General features: G+C 47.8%; 1 protein-coding gene across 1 annotated transcript in view; it reads left to right on the top strand.

Moving 5' to 3' along the window:
- Positions 1 to 25,127, top strand: part of LOC104348963 (uncharacterized) — a 158,592-nt gene that overhangs the window by 125,160 nt on the left and 8,305 nt on the right. The window contains exons 38-49 of the mRNA XM_086475928.1: positions 10,541 to 10,594; positions 10,711 to 10,818; positions 12,271 to 12,324; positions 12,636 to 12,689; positions 17,587 to 17,643; positions 17,799 to 17,852; positions 18,829 to 18,882; positions 20,234 to 20,287; positions 21,847 to 21,900; positions 21,976 to 22,083; positions 22,472 to 22,579; positions 24,048 to 24,155. Coding sequence (XP_086332054.1) covers positions 10,541 to 10,594; positions 10,711 to 10,818; positions 12,271 to 12,324; positions 12,636 to 12,689; positions 17,587 to 17,643; positions 17,799 to 17,852; positions 18,829 to 18,882; positions 20,234 to 20,287; positions 21,847 to 21,900; positions 21,976 to 22,083; positions 22,472 to 22,579; positions 24,048 to 24,155 — 867 coding nt within the window. The remainder of the gene's footprint in view (positions 1 to 10,540; positions 10,595 to 10,710; positions 10,819 to 12,270; positions 12,325 to 12,635; positions 12,690 to 17,586; positions 17,644 to 17,798; positions 17,853 to 18,828; positions 18,883 to 20,233; positions 20,288 to 21,846; positions 21,901 to 21,975; positions 22,084 to 22,471; positions 22,580 to 24,047; positions 24,156 to 25,127) is intronic.

Consider the following 25,127-nt stretch of genomic DNA (forward strand, 5'->3'; position numbering starts at 1 on the left):
CCCTGCAGCTACACCATTTCTTGAAGGTTTTTCTTTAACACCAAGGACATGTTTAGTCTTAATCTTTATTTTGCTTATGACTAAAGGAATGTGACACTTCGCTATCAAGTGTTCTCTGGGCAGATGTAGGAAATGAGGTGCCTGATTGCTCTGAAATGATCTGCCTTTATTGCTGGTACATTTTCAGCCCAGTTTTCACCACTAGCCTGGGGCTGGCAGCACCACGTGTACCCACGGAGCAGGTAGAAGCTGAGGAGCTTGGCAGGGCACGTACAAGTTTACACACCACGTGGCGATGGGCCAGTGCAAGGGATGGAAGGAGGTTAGCAGTTCTTCGATTGGCACAGCCGTAGAGCTCCCTGGGAGATGGCAGATGAAAGGATGTACTGGAGCACCTTCACAGGTGCTGAAGCTGGAGGAAGCCTAAAGGGTCTGTGCTGCCCCACTGGGTCATGCAGGAGAGAAACGTCCATCCAGCAATCGAGCCCAACAGCAGGGACACGTCTGGCTTTACTGAGCAAGGTTCTATTTTCCAGAAAGCCATCCCGATGCTGATACAACATTACCAGCTGAGCACAACCAAACTTCCCTTGGTGCTCAAGAAACAATTTTCAAAGATCGCTAGTTTTAACTTGGCTCGGCCATTTCCAGTACTAATGTATCTGAAAATGGGCTTCCACTGTGGTTTTAAATCTCAAACAAAAGCGGCAGGGAGGCCCCAGCCGAGTCTCCAGGGGTAGTTTGTACATGTTTCAAAGCCAGTGGATTTCAGCAAACAAACCTGGCAACTGAGATGGTCCATGAGCCTCACAGCTGTGGCTGGCAGGACTCGAGGCAGCTGGAGCTGAGATACGCGAGTATCCTCTATCTTTTGGTCGCTTTGTCCAAGTTCACGCTGCTCCGTTCAATTCCATTTCCTGCTCAGCAGAGGGATGGGCCAGTTGTCCCCCTGGTCATAAAAGAGAAATCAGAGCACCTGGAACACTAACACACAGCTGAGTGCAAGATCCACTTGAGATTTCAAAAATCACATCAGAGATGTGCACCTTTCCTGAGCTGCTCTCTCACATATTATCTCCTCACAGTGGTTTCCATCTTCTTCTAATACCAACTTGTTGCCTTTGCTTGATCTTGACTCTTGGCCATTTGACCTCTGGTTGGCTGATTTGAGCAGCAAAGAGCTGAAAATCTCTTCCCCTTTCAGAGCACCAAGGACTGTTTGGGCATCTCCATTCAGAAAGATTGGCTGGAGATGCAGATCCTGGGGTCAACAGTGTGGGAAGCAGGAGCAGGAGTTGTCCACTGGAGATCCAGACTTTCTGTACGGGCAAGGCAGGCCAAGGATATGTCTCCACAGTTTGTGGGGAGCCTGGAAGATACAACAGCCCATAGAACCCTGGCAAGGTATCCATCAGCAATGTAAGTGTCACAGTGTAGTCTGCCAAAACAAAAAAGATCATTTATCTGCTGACCTATAATGCACGAGGGGATAGTGCTGTGGAGCCTGAAACACCCAAAGAACATTGTTGGAGAGTAATGTGTGTGTACAAAGGATCTGGCTGCCAGTCAGCCCTGCTCTTCGCAACAGAGGATGATAAAAGCCAAAGGTTGAAGTCACTGGTATACAACCAGTAACCTGGGCACAGACAAGTGGTCCCTGAGAGCAATGCCCCCAAAAGTGCTCCTCTCCGCTGCTTGTCCTCTCCACCTACAGAAAATACGGCATTTCAGCCCTTCCCTTGGAGGACAACTGATCTGCCGGTGGCTGCGCGAAAGGCCCAAGCCAGTTGGCAGGAGGGAGGTGGTGGGTTTCCAGCTGTGCTCCGTGGCTGTGCACTGTGGTTTTCGTAATGTGCTGGTTGTCGTACAAGGCAGACATCTGATAGTGAGGTTTTTACAGTTCCAGGAAAGCAATCGGAGAGCCTGTAGGTAATGAAATACAACATGCTCTGAAACAAGAAAATCCCTCGCTGTTCAGCAAAACTGGGAGCTGAGTTCTTTTCTTTTTCCACTTCTTTTTTAACCTGAAATCCTATCTGCAGTGTCATTCAAGCCACGTCAGGACTCGGAAAGCTTTGAGCCAGATGCTCCAATGGTATAAATCGCCATAAACAATTACATCAGAGAAGATCTGGCTGCATGTGCCGGCCCTGCTGCGTGGTGCAGATGTGCAGCAGCAGACCAAAAGAGCTGTAAGGGCTGGTAAATCCTTTTACTCTGATGCGACAAGGTCCAAAGTCCTTTTGTTTGCTCTCCAAGAGGGTAGAGTGATGGAGCTGGGCTGGGGTGAAGATCTGAGGAGGTTTTTTGAGGGGAATTCACAGCGCTTTGAAAAGGATAAAGCCACTATCCAGCCCAGTGCAGAGTGCTGACTGAACTCATGGTTCCTGGCCCCAGCACTGTGGTCTCGGTCACATCGCTCCCCACAGCGGCAGCAACTCCCCACGCAGCGTTGGATGATGTCCTGAGGATAGCATCCTTCCCACTGTGCTCTTGTTTCTCCACCATCCACAGGCTGCAGTCCTAAAGTGCAAGGGGAACTTGCTGGCCAGGATGGACCTTCTGCTCTGAGCTAGCGGAGTCGCTTCAGAAACGGCATGCTGTGGTCACAGCTGAGATGGAGCTGGTTTCTGGGCTCTGTAATGCCAGGGTAGAGCAGGAGCTCATTCTCATCCGACACACTGCTCTATTACAAGGCTGTCCAAACATCACTTACAGCAGAATTGGTCCCGGAGTGGGTTTTTTGCTCTTTGTTCTTTTCTGTTTCCTGCCACTGAAAACATGATTCAAAGATTTTCTGCAACAAAGCGCCTCACTCTGCTGCCGCTGAATCCAGCCATTCACTCCGAACACATGAGCTCAGCGACAGCTGGCAATGCCACATCAGTTACATGGCATTCAGCTCCCTGAAAACGCTGAGGCTGCCGAAGGACAATCCTGGAGTCGCTTCTGGTTTTAATCGCTGCTCTCCGTGCAGGAATCTATGCTTGTTTTGATAATGTGCTGAGCTGTTGTTTCGGGAAAAGCTGGGTTTTGTGCCCTGGTCTATCGGCTGTCTGTAGAGCTCTTACTTGAAGTTTCTTAAACTCCCTCAACTGGGGGGCATGACTGAGCAATGGAAGGAATGGAGAATACTGGTCTCGGTATGCAGGGGAGGGCTGTGACAGCCCCAGCAGCGTGTCAGTGGTAACAGCAAGCTCCTCACACCCTTAATCTAGGAAACGAGTATTGCTACTCCTAATCTCGCCCTTGAATAACACGTTAGCAGTGGATGCACAAAGTAGTAAAGTGACTTGCCCAAGGCAGGAGGTCGGTCGGTGGCAGAGGGGGACAGGGAGCTCCTCAGCCGTGCTCCTGTGCCCTGTGCTGCAGCTCGGCACGGGCTGTGTGGGCCCACAGGCCAGACGTATCTCAGCCGATGTTTCCTGAGACAGCTGTGCTTGTCAAAGGGCATGGGCCCTTTGCTGCAGAGCTGAATGTCTCCTGGGCTTGTGTGTGACCCACATCCCAAGCCACAGCTACCCCTTCTGCATGGGAGGAGGGGACACAACAGGACATAATTTTCCTGCCCCACAGCCTGTCCTTTCCAATAGCTGCTACGTGATCAGGGCCAGTTTCCACAGCTGAAGACGCTTTCCCTTGGCCATGGTGCGTCACTGTACATCAGCCTTGGAGTATCATTGCTCGTGTGGACCAATATCCAGCAAAGCCATAAGCAGGTATTTGCCTTGCATCAAAAATCAAAGATGAATAAAGTTTCTCAGGGTTATAGTCAAACACCCCTGAGATACAGGTGAGAGCAAGGGTCAGGGTGAGTGCCGCTCCACATAGCTGCAGTCCACAGGCCTCTCTCCTTCCCTTCTAGGAGCAGTGTTGTCATCCCTGGGCAACCCTTCCCTTAGCTGCAATCAGCTTCTCCTTCTTTTACTTTAATAATTAGTGCATTGCTGACGGCCCCAGGTTCAGCCTTTTCTGTGGAAGCCTAAAACATCCCATTTTACAGAGAGGTACATGCTGGATTTTGTTGTTCGGGAGATTTGATTGTGGGGTTTTTTTCCCCCCCTTGTCTGCTATTCTGGTATCTGTGACTCAGCCCACCAAATCCTTGGAAACCTCTGGAGTGGACCAAGGTTGCCTGTGAGCCCTGGGAATCCTGCAGGGAATCGCAGAGCTCTCCCAATCCCTGGGGAACCACTGCTTACAGCGACCGAGGTTGCTCCTCTGCAGCCAAGGGGCCGTTCGCCTTTTCAGTGAGTCGGCCAGCTCTGCCGGTCTCTCTGCTGCTTGGGAAGGCAGGCTGATCCCAGCTGGTCTTCGTTTAGAGTTAATAGGAGTCAAAATGAGCCAGAATTTGAAATAAATCCCATTGACTTGGCATGGTTTCTTTCCTGACTCAGACGAAGGAGACGCACTTTTTGGGCAGTTACTCCAAGATTCCCCTCCTTATTGCAAGAGAGGATTTCATTCCCCTCCTCTTCCACAACCCCAGGGCATCTGTGTCCTTCAAAAGGAAGATATTAACCCCTAGTGTTTGGGGGAGGAAAAAAAGAGCACAAGCCGTGTTCATTAGTTTAAATCGGAGTTACACTGCCCAAACACTCTGTCTATTCCTTTCCTTCCAGTTGTCAGCTTCCAACACTGGCTAATTCTTTGGAGCATTTTGGTGTCATTGTGTATGAAAGCTTCACAGCTCAGTGGGGTTGAGGGCTTGCACTTTTCCTGCACTTCCCACCCATCCGTCTGGTCTTTTGGTGGCACTTTTGTCTCCTGTGCTTCCTTAGAGATGAGGAAATAGAGGCAAAGAGGAGGGAAAAAAGGGATGTTCCCAGAAACAACAAATTAGTTCAGGGCTATCAGACCAAACCAGAGCAGCTCAGAGCACACAGCACTGCTCTCTACACAATTCTCTTTGCTGTCTTATACTGTGACTGCTTAGCAAGAGCAAGTTAAATAGACATCCTCATCCACAAAACCAAAAGTGGTATATTTCAGAGCATCTGTCTGCAGATAATAATTTGTGTTAAAGCAGAGAGTTTGGGATACAAGATTTTGGTCTGGGTTCCACATTTTAAGCTGAGGAACTCAGCTGAAAGGAAAGTCATAGTGACGCTAGCTGTAGTCTTTCCATCCGAGATCTTTTTATATGATTTCCCCATCTCGCTTTTTCTTTGAATTCAGCCAGCCAGCTCTACCTGCACTCACCGCTCGGGTTTCCACAAGCAGGCCAAGAGCCCATTACTTCCCAGTGGTCCCAGTGAAGCCCTCTGAACCTCACAGTACAATCAGGTCTTTCTTCTCGAGAACAGTTGAGTCTTTCTTCTTTCCCCATACTCATTCAGGAGCTGCTACCCTGTCTCCTCCCCTTCTAAACTACTGCGAGGCAGAGTGATTATGAAATGTGTTTCTTATAAATCTGAAACATTTATGTCTTCAAATGCCCGGCTCCAATAATCCCACTAATTTCCTGAGTGCTTGCAAACTGTCCTCCATGGGGGGAGGCTTCTCTCGATCAAAGCTTATTAAGTAGAGGTTCTCATATGGAGACATTGCTGAGCGGTAGGAAATGATATGGGGCTTTTTCATTTCCCTTTAAATGAGCTCGCTGGCTGGGCCCTGAACAATATGGGCATGGTCATCCTATGTTTCGTGCTTCCTACCTTTATTGCTGCTTTAGCTTTTCTTCTCTTTCTACATCCAGTGCCTCAAACTATCACCATTTGTTTCCCATCACCATTGGCACTTGCTTTTCTTTACTCAGTAGCTGCATTCTGGTTCTTCTATTTCTTCCTGCCTCATTTTTGGTAGGGAGGAGTGACCTCAGACCTTCACTCGGTGAAACCCTAAAAAAAATAAATTGAAAATAGGCTCCTACTCTGCAACAGTCCTGAGAAATCCTGCCTGAGGTAGGCTTTGGGAAGCTATCTCATCAGTACTGTGCCCTCATAGAGCTTCCCTCCTCTGCCATGCTGCAAGTCTGCAAGGAAAGCAGAAACATATCTGTCCTCTGAAGTGCCAAGGGCCACAGCAACCCTTGAGTCAAACCAGGACAGTGAGTCACGTCTCGGTAACCACTTCCCTGGATCTATTTCATGTAGCAGAACATCACTGAACGTGGGGGAAGTTTGGGTCTGGATTTTAAGAGTTTATTGTTTGGCTCCATTTGGGGCATATCTCTCTGCGGTTCATTCAGCTTCCTTATTTTGTTTTTCTGGATGTTGCTGTCGTAACATAGATTTCAACTGTTGAAGTCTTGAGAATTTAAAGCTGGGCTGGTCATCTGTTTGCTCCCAATAAATGTTAGTGCTGTGACGTGCAAGAGACCTGGCTTTGATGCCAAGGCCGTCAGCATCTGAAAGTCGCTTTTTTCCCTTCAAAATTAATCAATTTGAATTGGAAAACAAACCATCCAGCTTTTCCCTTAGGGGAATATCTAAGGCCATACTAAAAAAAAATTATACAATTGGGTCCTTACTGAAGCTGGCAATGAAATTTTAAACACAAGATGATAATTTTTTTGCTTTCCTTGAACATTTTGGCATTCCTGGAGGCATGTGACTTCGTAAAACCACTGATTTCTGCTGTTCCTGGTCACAAATACCACCATCTTCTGGAGATACTGATATGCTTCTCTAGTGAAGAATGCAGTATATAAAGAGAAATCACCATTTAAAAATAATCCCACTCATGGAAGAAGCTTGGAAAGATTTGTTTTCTCAGCAAACCAGTAACCCAAAGCATACAACAAAATGTGTACAAACCCCAAGAATAAAAGCATCAAGTGTTTAGTGCCTTGGCACACTAACCAAACTGATCTGAATCCAGCAAAAAGCACTCGAAATGAATTATTCTTATGTATAGGCTTTTGTACATTTTCTGCCCCTTATTGCTGTCTCTGCTAAAGAGAGTAGGAGCCCTAGAAACTTCACACTGCAGTGAAAGAGGTACCAAAAGATGCTAGATTCCTGACATAATTTGGAGACCCTGGATGAAGTTACAATGTCACTGAATTTTATTTTTATCATTTTTTTTCTCCCCCCTGTTCTGGCCCTGATTTTTCCATCTCTGGACAGATGAGTCAGAAGAATGGAGAGAAAAAAAACCTCTGACCTTTTTTGAAGGCTACCAAAGTTGTTGCTGGGCTTGTTATTGCCTGTGTAACATGTGGCATGTGACAGTGTGGTGATTTCTGGAAACTGTGCAAACCGCTGCGTATGTGCCCGGTGAACGTCTAGGATTGCAACAAACAGCAACCACATCTGGAACATCACAAGTACAGATATCCCATATCTGGGAACCCCAGACAAGTGTTGAACTGTCTCTAAATTCATCTGGGCAAAATTCCTGCGCAGTTGGAGAAAGCACATCCAGGAAAATCAGACATATGGTAGGCTTCCCGCTCACCAGCAGAGCTCTGCTGGCCAAAGTCCTAGAAAGCATGCTGGTAGAGCACAGAAATGTCCTTTGCTGATAGAGCTTACTCTGTTTGAGGAGGTGACTAAGGCTGCAAGATCCAAGCCACGTCTCTGCTGATGGTGTCGCCAGCACGATTTGACCCATTTATTTATACCAGCAAAGCATTTAACCAGCAGATGAGAGCGAGCGACAGTGGGGGAGGCTCAAAGAAAGATCTCCTGGTTCACTGCGAGTGACAGCTGGTCTCACTATCACTGACAAGAGTTGGACATGCTGCCAACTCTTTTTTTCTCCGGCAATGAAGAAGAAGCCACACCCCAGCTGGAGGACCCAGGAGAGCCTTCTGGAGTAGATGAACATCCCTGCTCAATGAGGCCGATGCGTCATAAGGGGAAAAGCCAGTACAGGGATTTTATTGGAGCCCATTTCTGTGTTCAGACTCTACCAACAGGGAAAGACAAGCTGAAGGTACCCAGAGAAAGTTGAGACCCTGTTTGAACATGGCAGAGTCTTCCACGGATCAAGTTTATTTTCGTAAGCAGGGCTTGGACTGTCAAAGTTGGGTTTATATTTTGGCTTTTTTCCCTCTCCCAGATGACTCTAATACTGTATCTGTACTTCATGATTGCAGGTACAAGCATGAACTTCAATGCTGGCAGATTTTGGGAGCAGTGTGGAAATTTTGTTTCTCAGATGAGAAGATCTATGGCCTGAACCTGTCTTCTCAAAAAGCAAAGACATTTCCCAGTGCAGATTAGAAGCAAATTTCAGTCATTGCTTCCATGGGAGATGTATCCAGGTGGGGGAAAACAGACTGTACTTGGAACTCTTCTAAGTAGCTGTGAGATCCTTGTGACCTCCCCTGTGAACAGGGTCCGTCTGCCCTGCACGGTGGTAACAGGGTACATCTCATCAATGCGCTGGTGGCTGCATTTTTTACTGACAGTACAATGCATCCTCATCCCGGGGATGGAAGTATTTGTTTCAAGAGCTGCTACAGCACAACAGTTCAGGAGCACATCTGAGCGTGCAAAATGACTCTGCTGGAGAAGGTCAAGGCTTTGGCCATCACTGGGGCCAGGAACAGATTTAGCTTAAAACGGGCTTTCTCCCGTTTGCAAGAAACATCTATTGCCCGTGCTTCCAAAAGATCTTAGTGCACAGTCCAGGGAGACTGATGGAAAAACACTATGCAACTAATTAGAAACCCCGGTTGTGTCTTTGTTCGTTCATGTCTTGTTTTGACAGTAAACTTTTTTGCGTGATTCCACTACTCACTCTCCAAATTTTGAAGCCACTAAGCATCACAGTATTGCTGCAGAACAGGGTCTGCGAGCATTATTGCTGCTTTACTACACCCATTGTGACCGATAAGTGGGGAAGTTGAAGGGCCTGGTACCAGGTCCAGTGCTGAGCTAGCTGCAGAGCTGGATGGGGATGGCCGTTTCCCAGGCTGATGCTTTCATTGGTAAGGATTTCTCTGTACTCCTGTCAAAAGCATAAATCACGTGGGTGATGCTAGAGGTTTGGCACCCAAAAGTCATCGTGTATTGCGGCTGCTCAGTGTCTGTGGGAAAATAATTCCAAAAGTGATCTCTTGGAAAATGGCAGCAAAAAGTAGCAAACAAAACCCCCAAGCAGTACGGAAGAGACAACAGAACAGGACTCGGGTACTCCTCGGCAGGGACCTGTCCTTTGTGAAGCTCTAATAGTGTTGGCAAGGTGGGCTCTTGAAATGTTTGACTTAGGTAAAATGGAGCTATTCCCTTTGGGGAAGTGAAGAACTGGCACAATTCTTTAGGGCTATAGTCTGAATTGCTCCTTTGTGTTAAGAGCAGGCACTTTAGGAGGCCCATGTTTCAGATCAGAGTGAAAACCCTCTGATACGGCTAGCTTTATAAGTCGCTTTTGTTCAGCTGAGACTGCAACTTCAATGGTGGTGAAAATTATACCTTCTGAACTGGGAGGCGGGAGAGCAGAGGGAGAGATGCCGTGCTGGTGTGTAGATGCTGTTGAAAAGTTTGTGGCAACTGCCAAAAGGCATGAGTTATTTTCTTCAGTGATACTTTTGCTTCTTTCTGTCAAATCCAAAATATGTTGTCTGCCTTGCAGCCAACGAGGTCAAACATTGAAAAAATGAACTCCCTGGGCTCCCTAAGGAGCGTGAGCTATACTTAGCTGCTCATCGCAGCTAATTTCTGCTCTGTGTGTGCAAGGAGAGGCAGCAGGTTCTGCTGCCTGTGAGGCAGCGGTGCTGGGGGCACAAAGCAGGCCAGCGTTTCTGTCTTTCATTGCTGTGGCTCCTACCTGAAGTTTTGCATCCCACTCCATTTCTGGATGCCTGATCGGTATGTTGTGATTTCTATGTGCTGTGTGTTGCAGTAATAATAGTACAAATAAAGGGAAGGGTTTTGCATTGCGAGCAGGAAGCTCTGCATGGCAGGTAGATAGAAAATGGAACCACTGCCTGTTTTAACAAAGTAAAAATAAGGAGAATTGCTTTTGAGGCAATGGTTCCATTGCCAGTACCCTAAAACCATATAAAAAGTATTGATACCTTTTGCAGTGCCATAGTTGATGGTGAAAGGTACAACTCTGTAATGCAGCGGTGCACAGATGACAGCTCTGTCTGCAGACCAGAGGAAACATTTTGTTGGGGCCAGGGTAAATGTGCTTTCCACATTTCAGCAGTTTCTGTAGCAGTGGCTGGGTAGGTACTGTTTTTCGGTTCAGTGGGTGCTGTCTTCAAGGAGCACTTCTGAGATCCCTCTTTTGCATCTTTGAGGGTATATCAGACAGCAGTTTTCCATCACCTGCCTGTCTTTGACATGTAATCTGAAGATGAAAAATATCACCTTTCAGATATGTTGCCCTATAGCCACCTGGGCATAGAGATCTTTCCACCTTTAAGCAATGGTGTTTCCTTCTCCTCCATGTGTTGGAGCAGCTGTGAATCGTGGCCATACCTTCATGACTTCCTAGCCTCCTTGTTGGCTCCCGTGGGAATAGGACAGGATGCGTGAGGACGCTGTCAGGGTTGAGTGTACAAGGGAAGGGGCCTGGGAGTGGCTGGTTGGGATGGGACTTCTTTGCTTTCCCATTCTAATGGCTTTTTGTGCTCTCTTAGGGACCAGAAGGGAAACCAGGAAAACAGGGGGAAAAGGGCAAGCCTGGCCAGAAGGTAGGAGCATCTTCTGTTGATAATGTCTCCTCCTCTGGATCTCCCTTTCTTTGCTTTGATATTTATCTGCAGAAGTGGTTGTGTCCTGCATTAATGTCAGTGATTTTGTTCTGCAGGGCAGCAAGGGCTACCAGGGGCAGCTCGGCGAGACAGGATCTCCAGGGAAGGAGGGGCCGAAGGGGAACCAAGGCCCTAAAGGATCCCGAGGTACCCTGGGACCTATGGTGAGAAGAGCTCTGCAAATGGTTGAACACAACACGCAGTGGTGGGCTCGGCCCTAAATGAAGCAGAGAGCCCAACAGAGGCTTCAGAGCACAGAAAGTGAGATGATGTTAGATGGGTTTAATTGACCAAAACAGTTTAACACTTGCCCTGAGCAGCACAGCAACACAGAGGCTCCATACTGGTGGTTGTGTTGGTGCCCCGTGAACCCAGTTCACGTTGCATCGTGACGGCTCTTCACAACTCCCTGGATGGGCTGAAATACTGGGGATTTTTCTTGAGAAAGGAGTGAGCTGATAAGCTATTTTTTGCTAAGATCTTTCCCTTTGAGACTGCACACTCATGGCAAGAGCTGCTTCCAAGTCAAACTGTGTTGTTAGAAGAAAATCTGCCTTGGACTTTTGCCCTGTTTCTACACCAACTCTTGATCTACTTATCTAAAACACTTGCAGCAAGAAGAAATATAGCATGGGAAAGGGTTTAAGCTGGGGACTGAAGGTGAGGTTTTCAGAGAGAACAACAATAGTATAGTGGAGAGGGAAGAAAGTTAATTTGCTTTAGGTGCATGAGACAAATGCATTGGGACAGCAGCAGTAAGTAATAAGTACCTCCTCATGCATTGCAGACTGGTAAGGAAACTTCTTGCACTATATTTGGTAGAACTTGGTGAAAAAGCAGGAGTTATTTATGAACCAGGAATCGTGGTGATGTTTCAGAACAGTAGCAAATGAGTGATGGAGTAAGGGCTCCGCTGATAGTGTTTTCCTGCACTAAAAATTATGGCCTCCCCATATATTCTCCCTTCATATTCTTTGGCAAAGCTTCATGGATTATTTCACAAGGAAGCAAAGCAATATCTGAGCAGCAGTCTATTGGACTGAACACATGGAAAGGGCTTTCTTCCACACTAAATGCTGTTACATAGAAAGTTTGCCTTTCACTTTAATCTGATGATCTGGTTTAAACCCTTTTGCTCAGTCTGCTACAGATGGAATAAACAGCTCTTGCAGTGCCCTCATCACAACCCAGAAAACTCCTTGCTTGGCCTCAGAACCCACACCGAAAGATTTCCTCCCAACAGTTTAGGATTAGGTCGTGCATGAGAATGGTCTCGCTGGTGGACTTCCTGGCACAAAGCTAATTTGGTTATAAAGACGTCCAGGAGGGCAGATGAAGAGCACACACTATGCAGCCATTGCTGGTAGAAACTCTGAAGGAGGTGGGGAACCTATTGCTACAGGCTGTCAAAGACATAGAATGGACTCCTAGCATCGCCCTCAGTGTGTAAGAGGTTAGAGCCAAGCAAGAGCATTTCAGAGGCTGCAGCAAAACTCACTGGTGGCCACGCTCTCACGTGGTGCTGAGCTTTGCTTTGCATAGGCCAGTGCATCCTCTTCTTGTGGGTTAATACTCACGGGCTGTTCTCATGGTGCTTTCTGTGCTTGCCTCTGCAGGGTGCTCCAGGAAGAATGGGTGCTCAAGGTGAACCTGGCTTAAAGGGTTACCAGGTAAGATTTTATTTTCATCCTCTGGCTTCTGTCTATTCTCAAACACAACAAAACTGCCACTCCAAGGTGCAGAATTGTTCTTAAACTGTGATTTATTTCTGATCTTGGGTTCAGTTTAGTTCTTTCTCTAGTTTCCATTTGCACCATCACAACTTCTCCAGCTGCATTTGGTTTATCTCTGCCATGACCCATGTGTCCCTTCGAAGCTGGGATGCGCAACACAGGGCTTGCGAGATCTGGAAGGAAACCAGGGAGGACCTTCAGTTCAACAGCCCCTTCCTGTCACCTCACATGCTGTCTGCTTTCCACAGGGACATGCAGGACCACCAGGGCCAATTGGACCACCAGGACCAAAGGGGGAAAAGGTAAGTTTGCAGAGTCTAGCCATCCTGTCTTCCATTGGCATGGAAGCTGAGCTGACTTGGAGATTGCCCCACTGCCATAACACCCATGCATCTGCGCTCTCCTCTACCTGCAGCAGAGGCGGAGGTGCCTCCTCTACAGCATGGCCAACGACATAATTCCTGCTGCAGCTTTACTTCTGCAAATCAGCGCTGGGACACCTGTGCCACTAGCACATGCGTTCTAGACACCACATGCCCTTGTGCTGGTGGCTGAGCCAGCCGGCGTGCATTCTGGAGACGTGTTTTCCCCGCATCTGCAGAAATTCTGCTCAGTGCCCAAGCTGAAAGAAACCTTTCTGTGATCAAGTCAGAATAGCACCCTACACAAACAAGCTGATCTTCAGCAAGCTGCCCATCTGTTCTTAAATCAGCCAATAATGTTGTAAGCGAGGCAGAACCAGTCTCCTCTCCATTGCCCTTGCTCCATTTTCCTCATCGCCTGCCACCCCTTTTACCCAGCTCATCCCCTGCCCACCCCTCGACGAGCCCTCTTGCCGCAGCTGGCCTGAGTCAGAGCCCTCTTTCCACAGCGGCTTTCCCCTTGTGTTTTTCCCCTTTTGCTGAGTCAGCACAGCCATAACCAGTTCAGGCTGGAGAAATGACTCACGCTTTAATGGTTTCCTGTCAGCGGAGCTGGCTGCTCCGAGGACAGCCCAGCTGGCGTTGGCTGTACTCGCAGTGCTGCTGGAGCCCCTCACGTGCGGCAACGATGCTCCCTCCCTCGGTGTGGGAAGGGAAGCGATGGTAGTTGGGACTGGTCCGTCATGGGGCCCCCATGAAGAGCAAAGATGCATGAACTCTTTTCGCTCATTTTCCACCCCCCATCACCGAGAGAGCTTTCGCCTTTCCCTCTGCGACAGGTGTGATTGCAGCTGTACACGCGCAAGCAGAAGTTTCATTGCTTATAAAAGGAGTTTGTGGGACACAGATCCCAAGGTCTTGTCTTTGCCGGGGCTTTGAGCGTCTCCTTTCAGCTCAGGCTCCTGGATGTCAGGACACCCTGTTCACACGGCTCTCTGCCTGGAGACTCCGCGTGCAGCAGTGAATCTCTGTGCTGGCGGCTGGGAGTCAGTGAGGCAGGCTGAACTGTTGTGTTTCACTAGATATTCACATGCCTCAGAAGTTTTGCTTTGGGGATGAACAATGGTCATGCTGCTTTTTCTCTCATTTCCTGCTGCTGAAACACATCCGTGGAGGAACAGCTGGTGATGTTCCTGCTGCTCCGCATCTCCATCGCTGCCTTCCTGAATTTCCTCTCCACCCCCAGCCTTTCTAACGCTGCCCCATCCGCTTCCCGAGCTGCACCTCTTGCTCTTCCAGGCTTCAGCAGCGTTCCTCCTCAGGTGTATTCTGCTGAGTGGCCATGCGGGAAGTGGCACGTGTTCACCAAGCACAACCAACCCAGGATAATAATGCAAGAGCTCACAACCAAGCACGTTGTTGGCTGAGAGCTTAGCCAGAGGTGTCTCACAGTCTCACTGTTGAAACTTGAGCATCCAGGCAAAAATCTGTGACTTTTAACTACCAAAAGCAAGATCAGCCATTGGCCTTACAGCAGAAGGAGTAAGAGATGTGCAGATACGTATCTCTGTTTAAATTGTGGCTGTTGTTTTATTTTAAAACATTGAAAGTTGCCATCTTCTTGAAAGCTCCCATTGTTTCAGTAGTAAATGATCCCCAAACTATTAACCTGAAACAGTCAGTGAAGCGCTCTCCCCTTCACCAACAAAACATTCTTCTGCCAGTGGACACTAGAAGAGCACTCCCTCAGAAATAACATGGATCTTGAGCCATCAGAGTACAGCAACGCTGATGACAAAATGAATTCTACGTGCAAGCATCCAAGCTGAAGCCTGACAAAGGCACCAAAGCATCTAATGCATCCTGCTGAGAACAGTCAGCTCTGTTAATGACCATTGGCAGCCACATCTCACTCACGTCTTCCTGGAAGGTCAGCAGGTCTGCTGGCATCTTGCTGGAGAGCAGCTCCAGCTGAATGAGGAGAGCACAGCATCGCGTGCTGAGCCTCCAGCACCATTTCTTGCAGCTTCCAGGTGCTCTGCAAAAGTCTGGCATCTCTTATCCATCCTTCCTTCTTATGTCCTAAGAGTTGCCTGGGTCCCAGCCTAAGGACAGACAGATTCATTCCCTCTGGACATCTGTAACCTCGCACACATGCAAACATGAAGATGGAAGACTGAATCTGAGAAATTAAGAGGAAACGAAAATTAGGACCATGACCACTCTGTGAGCTTTAAACATCACGGTAAACTTAGCTGTGCTGAAGAAGGAGGATATATAATAGTGGGAAAGGTCTTCCCTTTGCCAGAGAAGAAAGCAGCTTGGTGAGAGGCATTATTGTGGAATCCAGCTCCCTTGTGCCACACCAGCCAGCTACTCTGCCACATTTAATACATTTGCAGCTCCTCAAAGAGGCCTTGCTCAGAGCAGACGCCTGCACTTGGCAGCTGCTTAAAGCAGTCCAGATGGGATCCTTTTAAAAAGTACAAACTGGTGTATCTCACTTTGGGACAGGAGTCAACAACAACAAGCCTTCTCTTCTTCTTCATGCATTTTCCATTTGTATCCCAACATGTTTACTTTGCTGCCCTTTACTCTAACTTTTTTTCACTGCAACTTTCCGAAGAATTAGCACAGATCTTTCATCTCCCTCTTGAGCAGCTGAGGCATCAGGAAGTCCTGGAGGAGCTCAGTCTCGCAGTCCTAGAGCTGACCAGGCTGCAGGCTTCACTCAGTCAGAAGGCAAAGGACAAGGTGGGAATTAGACTCAAGGGTACACAAAGCCACAACACAGCTTTGGGGAGAAAGTCTGTGAGGCTTGATGCTCTTCAAGGGTCCTCAGAATTGTGAGCTTTCTTTGAGTTCATCACACTCACCTCAACTCCCAAATGGCAAGGTGTTCGCATCCTGTTTGGAAGAAGCAATTGGTGCCAAGACTTCTGCATAGTAACACTTATACTGGGATTTATTTTTTTTCCTGAGACTTGAGAAATGGTGGCTTTGTTTGTCTTCTAGCCTACATTCCTCTGATAGCGGCTAGAAAGCAAACCCGCTGCCAGGTATTCTGCTGCAGACTTCAACCAGCAAGTTCAGTAGCACTGGAAACTGTTGGCAGAGCCTGTTAGGCATCACTTTCCTTTCTCTGTACTCTGACACCCAGATTTCTTCATCCATATTGCTCAGTACTATATCCTCAAGCCAGCCTGGCACAGTTTCTCCCTATATAGTTCTTCCACCATGATACCTTCCCAAAACGCCAGACAAGTATGCTGGAGGTCTCCACCCAGCACACGATCACTTAAGGACGGAATAACCATAACCTGTGGGTATATATGAAATCCTGGCAACATTCATCCAACATGTGTCACAGCAGCAGAGAAAGAAAATGCCACTGTCATCAAGCGTGTAAAGATGCACTGAGCTCTTTGCTACCTGTTGAGGTTAACTTCAAGAGATTTTGCCAAATCTTGAGCCTTCTTCTACCAAGCTGTAAATGTCACTAGTGGTGCTCAGCCCGTGAGAAGTCAGTGTGGGTCAGCATGTCTCTCTCAGCAGTGGCACAGCCTTGATTCCAAACCGTGACTCAGTTCCTACAGAAAAGAAGCTATTGGCTCCACTGTCTGAGTTTTTTCACTGAGCGTTATTCACTGCTCCACCAAACACCACATAAAAGCAAAGCACCCCAAGTGCCTTCTCCCAGAGGCAGGGTCACTGAGACCAAGCACCCTTCCTATCAGAAGCTGCAATTCAAACAGAAGATGAGAGTAGCCCTGAGAGAAAGTCAAGGACAGTCGTAAATACACCAGAAAGGGCTGATGCAACCACTGAGTATTATGGAAGTCTGCAGAAAACTTGGCTCTGCATAGCTGTGGGGATTTGGATGTTCAAGGCTCTAGCAGCACCCTAAGCACTCCAAACACAGCAACTCCACTGTGCCAGAACCCCCCAGACTTCCTTTTTTCAGTAGCTGCAACATCAAAGGATGTTCATCCTAAGGAGCCAGCGTCTCAGTGATTTGAAGCAGCCAAAACCTGGAGAGCCTGGAATGTAGCTATCTTCTATGGGGAGCAAAGAAACAGCCATCTCTGAGCTAGACTCCAGAGAAAATAGGACACCATGACCCTGAGTGCTTTATACAACAGAATTAAAAAAGATAGTGTCTGTGTTAAGTCTTGAGGGATCTCTCTGTGGATGTTTCAGAGAGACCTCAGTAATAAATAATCCGTGTGATCTTCTCTACCAGCCAAACCATGATCTCTGAGCTCTCGCTGAGGAGCATCCCATCAACGAGTGGAGCTGCTCACACAGCGAGTGTGTTAGGGGCTGACCCTCTCACCTGATCAATTGTAAGACAAGCCCACAACGGTGGCACACAACCAGGGAGCCCATCCAGACCGCCCTTGTTCCCACGACAGACCAGGCAGCACTCACTCAATGAGGGTGGGGAAATGCTTGATTAAAGAGCTTGGTTTGACTGTCAGCAATGAAATTCAGCGGCAGAGAACAATTTCCTATATTGTCATAATTACATGCTTCTTGCTTAGTTTTAGGGACTGTTGAAAATAACCCTTTGTACCTGGTTCCTTAGGGAGGACAGTTAGACCAGGCAGAAACAACCACCAAAGAAACCAGGAAAGCAATGTGAAGAGTCAGTGTATGCCAGGCTGAGAAACAAACAAACAAAAAATTGTTTAGACTTTCTTTGGATGAAAAGTTAGTAAATTCAACAGAGGCTTTCACTTAGGAGCCCATGATATGGGAGGACTGGATCGAGTCTGTACAGAAGCATCTGCCATATAATCTGCTGTCTATATTAATACTAGCATTTTTATCACAGGGAGAACAAGGTGATGACGGGAAAGTTGAAGGCCCACAGGGACCACCTGGAGACAGAGTAAGATATTAAATCCCTTCTCTAACCAATCCTGGCCTGACTTTTTCAGGATTAGTTGGGTTGCTTCCTTACTTGTAGAACAAGCACAAGCCATTGAGATATTGCAGATGACAGATGGTTTACATCCACCTTAAGTCTTTGTTGTGTTGCTGTAGGGCCCTGTTGGTGACAGAGGTGATCGAGGGGAGCCTGGAGACCCTGGTTATCCTGTGAGTCTTATTCCAGATACATGATTCAGAAATGTTTGTCTTGGGGAAGCGCTTCCAATCTGCATCAGCCCATGAAAGGTCTACCCTTTGCCTAGTAGTCGCGACTCATAACCCACTGTTGTCCCTTGTCAGCCTCTGCACATGGCTGTGCTTCAAACAAGGAATCATTCAGATGTCTTTGCCTAAAGTGGTAAAAATTTTGCTGAAGGCAAATGTAGGTCCTGCAGGTCAGCATCTCACAATGCCATGCACCTGCCTGGGCACACCAGACTGAAAGAATAAGCAGGACTGTCTCATCAGAGGTATTTGTGATTATCAAGGAAATACCCCGGGGAAGATGTGCACAAGAGAGGTACTGCCACTGCTGGACAAAATTCAAGACTGCTGTGCCCATGGCTGTAGACTCTTTCATGGGGAGATCTCTGTTAACTTGGAGGTTTGGAAGATTCCAAAACCGTATCAGGTTTTCTCTCAAAAGCAAGACAGGGGTTATGAATTATTCCCCTGTACTCCTGATGCCCTCTTTGCAGGACATCTCCAGCTGGTCGGTGTTGATCTGCAAAGGCTCTGTGGACTAAGTCTTACCTCCATCTGAATGCAGCTGGTCAGAGCAACTCGTTACAGTAACGTACAGAAGAGTTTAAATTCACCAGGGTAGCAGTGCTGCTGCCTTATTTCGTAGGACAGCAGTCTCCAGCTGCTCACTTCCATTAGTGCTGTGTGTATTTAGGGATGCATTAGAAAGCCTTCTTTTCTGCATAGGTGGTGATCAGCAGTTCCTCTTCGCTATTTCTTTCCAACGCATGTCCATGGGAGCAGGTACACTACCCACAAGCTTCAACATTTCTGTATCATCAGAATGCAGATATGGGTATCTTCTCCTGCCCCACGCAGCATGTTACATCCATTTTTGTTTCCCATTGCCAGAAAAGTACCCAAGAACAAATACATATTCCCTCTCTGTTTTTTATTTAAGGGTCAAGAAGGGCTTGACGGAGAAAGAGGAAAACCTGGACAGCAAGGCTTACCTGTAAGAGATGCTGCTTTATTGTAAGCTACCCAAAGACACATGCATGTGAAATACAGATGCAAAAGGAAGGAAGGTGGGAAGGGCTGCAGTAAGGACCGTGCGGTGAGCTGTGAAATGCAACGTGTGCGTTTCCACAAGCCAGGCCTACAGAATGGGCACTTCGAGTCACATCTTGAGACTAATAAATGGGTGATGAAACAGGGGGCACTCCCAGAAGCCTGTCTCCAAAACTGTCTTTTCTGAACGATCCAAGAGGGACTAGAAATCTTAGGAGATGGGCAGTGGGAGATGACAATGACAGTGGGAGGGTCCACTTGGAAATCGTACATTTTGCATACTGGCAGTGAGAGCTGCTCCAGTGTGAGGCAAGACCATATTATCCTGCCTGCATGGTGTTTCCTCTCAAATCAGTGCTTTTATCAAAGACTAAATTAAATCCAAATTTAAGGGAAGGACTTTTTATTACCTTGGCATATATGGCAGCGTCTAATTTGTATGAGTGACTATTGCAACTGTAGTGTGCTGTTATATGATCTAGAAGTGGCTGTAGCTTATTCTGATGTAGTTGTAGTAGATCTGCAGTAGATGTAGTTTGTTCTGAAGGATGGTAGCCCCTCAGATGACAGTGTTTCAGATGGAAGCAGGAGCTTTGGATTGTCTTTAGTAAAGAGCCATTAGGAACGTGCAGTTCAGAAACAAGCTGAAGAAGGAGAGCTCTGCAGGTGTGTCCTTACTTACCATTTCTTTGATATTAGTCCAGAAATTGCCCCTGACACCAACACACACAAAAAAACACTGGATGGCCAGAAGAAGATACGGAGACATGTGTGATGGGGAAGAGACCAGTAAGAGAGAAGTGAAATATCCTCTCTGCTTTACTCCTCCATAGGTAGCTCTCTAATAGCTGACATCCAGGCAAAACCAAGAAAAGGGCTGGAGCATGCAAAAGGGAGGTAGTACCAACACTCAAGATGTAGTCACTGTATAAACTACTCATTCAGCACGTAGCTTCTGCAGTACCTTTCTTAAAACAGTCTCCTTCCTGCCCGCTTCTCGGCACTGTTTTCCAGGCGCCATCTGGAATTTAGTGACTTATTTCCGTGAATACAAACACCACCCAAGCGAGCGGGTAGCATTGCTTCTTCTCCAATTGACACCCTGTTAAATGCTCTCTGGAGACAGTTCCTTGCTCCTTTTCCCCCATGAGGCCTGTCTGAGCACAGGCTGTTCCCCTGAATTGTTTCCATACGGTCAGCGTTGTCAGGGCACAAAAAATGCTGTACTTAGTGCTTCGTGCGAGATACTGCCAGAAGAGGATTTCAAGCAGATTTTTCTTGCTTGTGTTTTGTAGGGGGATCCTGGACCACCAGGCCAGCCAGGAGCAAAGGGATCCAAAGGTGATGTGGTAGGTTTCAGCAGGGTGGATTTATAGTGTCCCAAGTTTAACCAAAATGTCTAATTAAGAGGACTGTCGTGTTTTTCCCCAGCATGTGTGATTTGGCCTATGGTCTACGCCTTGAGAGACTGGGGAGAACCTAGTGGGAGGGCTGTAAACATGTATTTGAGTGTCCAAGCCCAATAGTTTGTTGGCTTTGGGGAGCTGGAGAAGATCAAGACAATTACAGCTCCAGCATGATGGGTGAATCTTGGGCAGGTCTTCAGTCATTGCCCTGGCTTGTGTCTCTTTCCCATGCCCCTGTTTGTGGTGCCTCCAGCCACAGCTGGCTTGTCTGTCCCTGAGGAGGTCTGAGCCAGGCAAGTGTCTCTCTCTTTCACTTGAACCATAAACTTTTCTGGGTTGAAATCTTCCAGATTTGGAGTCCATTTATCCATGCAGTTATGTTTCTTGGAAGAGTCCCTCTAACTTCTTGCCCATATTGAGCAAGAAAACACAGCACACATGGGTCCTTCAAGGTTCATTGGGGTGCCTCATACCAACCCCTACCTCCACATCTGGCTATAATGACAGCTTGCTAATTATTCTCACAGATGAGGGACTTCATTTGCTAAAACATAAGTATGTGACCTCAATACTCAGCAAATTCCTGCTCCCTTTTCGCAGATGTCAGGTTTTTTAATCTGACCCTGCTGGCGTAATGCCAGAAGATAGTTTAACCTCCAGTAGGTGTTCTTGGCAAAAAGCGTACCAGGCGATAAGAGAAATAAACTCTACCCATCAATGGACAATCTGGAACTGCCTTTGGGTCTAATGAATAGCAGAGAAAGCACCCCCAGGAGTATTTCTTTCATGTAGCTGGCCTGCCTGGTCCTCTGCAGATGGAGAAACAATGCACAGAAAATGCAGTACTTCAATTTAAAAGTGCTTTAGTACACGACCTCATTAAGAGAGCCCTATTGAAGGTGATGAGGCTGAGTTTTCCATTCATTCTGCAGAAATTAATCCTTCTTACAGCTAATAAACCTCAAGAGTATTTGTTTTATGTCTTTATTCACAAACCAGCATTGCAAATTTTAGACACAAGATACCTTTTTCATTTCCATTAACTTTCCAAAATAGAGGGAACTACCTCGCAGAGCAAAAGCCCTTACTGAATGCCATGCAGAAGACTTGCTGGGTCCTTGGTTTAGCACTGTGCTGTCAATGAATTGACAGAGGATGCAGGTTTTAAGCATCTTGTTCTAATGTTTGCCAGTGCACTGAGTCCTCCCTCGAGTTCATCCTGCTGTATTTGTCCTCATCTGCTCTGTATTAGGAAAAATGTAGGTCCTTGCCTTCTAGCTATTCATTCCTGCCCTAGAACTCTCAAGACATACGAAGAATCACTTGTAATAAAACCAAATAGCAGTTCGTTCCCCAGTGTTGGAGCAACTGACTTTATAAATCTCCTTTTTATAAAAAACTTTCCAACCATTATCCAAAAGCACACCCTGAAGTCAGGCTCCCGAGTGGAGTTGTGCTAGAGCTGCTGCAATTTTAGATGTCTGTCGTTTTTTTACTTGCAGGGTCAAAAAGGAAAGCAAGGAGCACGGGGCAATGCAGGGAGCAGAGGCTCACCGGTATGTAGAAATTCAGTTTTCTGCCCCAGCAAACGCTGTCCAGGACCTCCATCACTAACACCCTTGTGATTTTAGGGCATCCTTGGGCTACCAGGTCCTCGAGGAGTGGTGGGAAGGCAGGGTCAAGAGGGTGCCCCTGGAGTGGACGGAGTGCCTGGGAAGGATGGCGTGCCTGGGACGCTGGTGAGTTTGCAATTGTAACCTTACAGCATCGGCGGCAAACGCAGCTTAGGAGCTGGAAAACTAGAAAGTAGAGAAATGGATACAGTCCAGCTACGGCTATTTCAGTTTACATGTACCCAGAGTGGATCAGACGCTCCTCTTCATATCTCACACGCACAGAGAGGCAGCAGCTGCCTTTGCACGGCCAAGTCTGTAAATAAGCTGGAGTTTCTAGCCTGACAGATACTTGCAGGCACAGACTTCTATAAACATGTCTGCAAATCCACCCGTGCCCAGATGCATGGTGCTTGCTGAGGGCAGAATCACACCACTCCCCTGTTCCCCCAGAAGCCGTGCAGAGGTGGAAAGAGCGTCTTGTTTCATGACCTCTTCTGGGTTTCTTTTCTAGGGAGAGCAGGGTGATGATGGGGAAGAAGGTGTGACAGGGATGTCAGGCAAAAGAGGGAACCCTGGCATACCAGGACTCCCCGGGGCACAAGGACCACCAGGATTCAAGGTGAGTTTCTGACTCCTTAAGATACTGCCACGAGCAATGAGCCTGTGAGCCTGTTGTCTCTAGAGCTTGGATTCTCCAAGGTCTAATAACGTCTCAACTCCTGCCACTGTCTTTCCCTTAGCTAGAGGCTCAGTAGTCCTTTCTCCTTATCCATCCATCCGTCCATTCATCCATTTTCATGACGCTCACAGCAGCTGAATGTCCCAGAGACCTCTCCTCCTTTATCAAAGTTCACTGAGCCCAGGAGCCTACAGATGCACGTACCCAGACTATGAACACTTTAGCCTTCTTCGTTAGAAACGTGGCTAAAAAAACATGGCCTTGGAGAAGTTGCAAAGGAACTGCTACAGCCTGCCTGTACAATGTCCAGGGTGGACAACTCCATGGGAAATTTGGCTTTTCTCTAGCTGCTGCCCTGCGAGGCCTGAACTGCTGAAGGGAAATTTGTACTGCTTGTTTTCTAATATATATTTGCTGGATTGGAAGGGCTGGAACCAGTACAGGCTTGGACATCACTCTGGGTGGAAGCAGGGACAAGCTGCTTTAGTGACCTTGGGGTTTTTTCCTGGTCCTTGCCCTGATCCAGGCTGGCCACAGGAGCTAAACTGGACCAACAGGAATTCAGCTGTTTGTAGAAAGACTCTGTAAATAGGAAGACTCCAGCTGTGTTTGGAGAGACTATCAGGTCTGATTTAAATTATGCCTGCCATAACACATCACTCTTGAACTGTCACTTGCTGCCCTCCAGCTGCCTTGGGTAGAATAACAGGCTGATACAGAAATGACTGAAAGACCCTTGCACCGTTACGACAGACTCATACCCTGACTCCAGGGAGATTTGTTGCCCCTTTCCCAGGTGCTCAACCGTCCTAAGCTCTCGCCACCTTTGCTCCTCTCTCCAGTCTGCCCCAGATCAAGTAGCTGGGGCTTGTGCTGCTCCTGGCACTTAGCACAGGGAAGTGTGGTGCTGGGTCTCAGAAGCCCCTCTCTTGTCCTTAAGTTGCAGAGTTGGTGCTGGGGAAAATGTTGGCTTTGCAGCCTCTGGATTGAAGTCCTCCAGCCAAAGTTTTGGCATGTCTTCAACATTGTAGATGGATTAATCATCAATTGCTAGCCTGCTGGGGGGAAGAAATTACGAGAAACTGCAGGGCAGGACAGACAACATACAGAAGTGCAGACAGATGTTTCACCCCCTTGCTGTCCTTAGCCCGATGCAGGCAGTACAGCTCTGCTGAAGCTCCTGCTCTACATGAAGCTCAGGAGGGGACGCAGCCATGCCCATCGCTGGTTTGACCCTGTGCATCCCGCAACAATCCGCCTTAGCAGACCTGAGGCATCTCCTGATGGAACCACATTCCTTATGCCGATGAGCCACTCTTTTCCAGCTTTCCATCTATGGCTATTTCGGCTGACTGTTGTTATATTTAGCTCCTGTCCTTTGGAATTACTTGAATTCTGTTATTTTTAGGGTGAAAGAGGATTGCCTGGACAGACTGGCCAAACAGGGAAGCGAGGCTCACCAGGAGGAATGGGACTTCCAGGGAGCCCCGGTGACCTGGGACCCAAAGGACAACCGGTCAGTGAAGAACAGAGATGATCAGACCTGGCTCCAAGATGTCTCCTGCAGGAGAGGGTGCAGATCCGCAGGCTGGGATAGCAGGGTGAACCCTGGGAGGGTCTTTTACAGGGGAACCCGTAGCCAGCGTGTGCATGAGTGCAGGAGCGTCGGCACAGCTCTCTCCAGCACGCACGCTTCCCGGCTCTTCACCGCTCACTTGTGCCCAGAGATGTCTAATCCACGCCTGCATTCCCCGAGACAGCGTGACTGTTCACGTCACCCTCGTGCCTGTGGTTACAAGGCCGTGGTGTGCGCTGGCAGCCAGGCTGCCGAGCCGCCTCCAACACCCCTCAGCAGTCTTCAATGAGAGCTGTTACGAGAGCGGTGCATGGAGCCTGCGGGGGGTGTTGAGTGTAGGAGGTGAACTGTGCACTCCAAGCCATCCAAAAGGTGCAAAGGAGGGTCTGTAACTCCACTGGGACGCGCAGGAGGTGCAGAGGGGGGTGTCATCGGTGCAGTTTTGAGGGCAGTGGAGCTGCGAGTTCAGAGCAGGCTGTGGGAGAAACACTGAGAGTCCTCGGTCAAAACAGAAGTTAAATTCCCACACCTGCCCCCAAGGCAGGCTCCTAATCCTGGCAGCTTTTATTTGCTGTGCTGGTAGGATTGCCCAGTTTAGCACGGATGTGTCACGCTTTAGCAGCCTGAGGCTGTATTGAGAATAATTAAGCTATTTAGATTGGGACCACCAACAGAGGGTCTAGTTAGACCACAGAAGTAAAACTAACATGAGGGAAAGAGAGGTGAGGACTAACACAAAACAAGGGACAAGATGAACGCAAACTACCTCAATTAAAATATACTTGTTTGAATATTTTATATAAACCCCTGTGGTGGCAGTATTTCAGCTGAAAGATAGTAGCCAACAACATAATAACAATATCATTTTGCCTCTTGTGTCCACAAGTGGCTGGTTCATTTGCCCAGTATTAC

This window comes from Leptosomus discolor, chromosome 19 (assembly GCF_034619465.1).
Source record: "Leptosomus discolor isolate bLepDis1 chromosome 19, bLepDis1.hap2, whole genome shotgun sequence".
NCBI classification, from domain to species: Eukaryota; Metazoa; Chordata; class Aves; order Leptosomiformes; family Leptosomidae; genus Leptosomus; species Leptosomus discolor.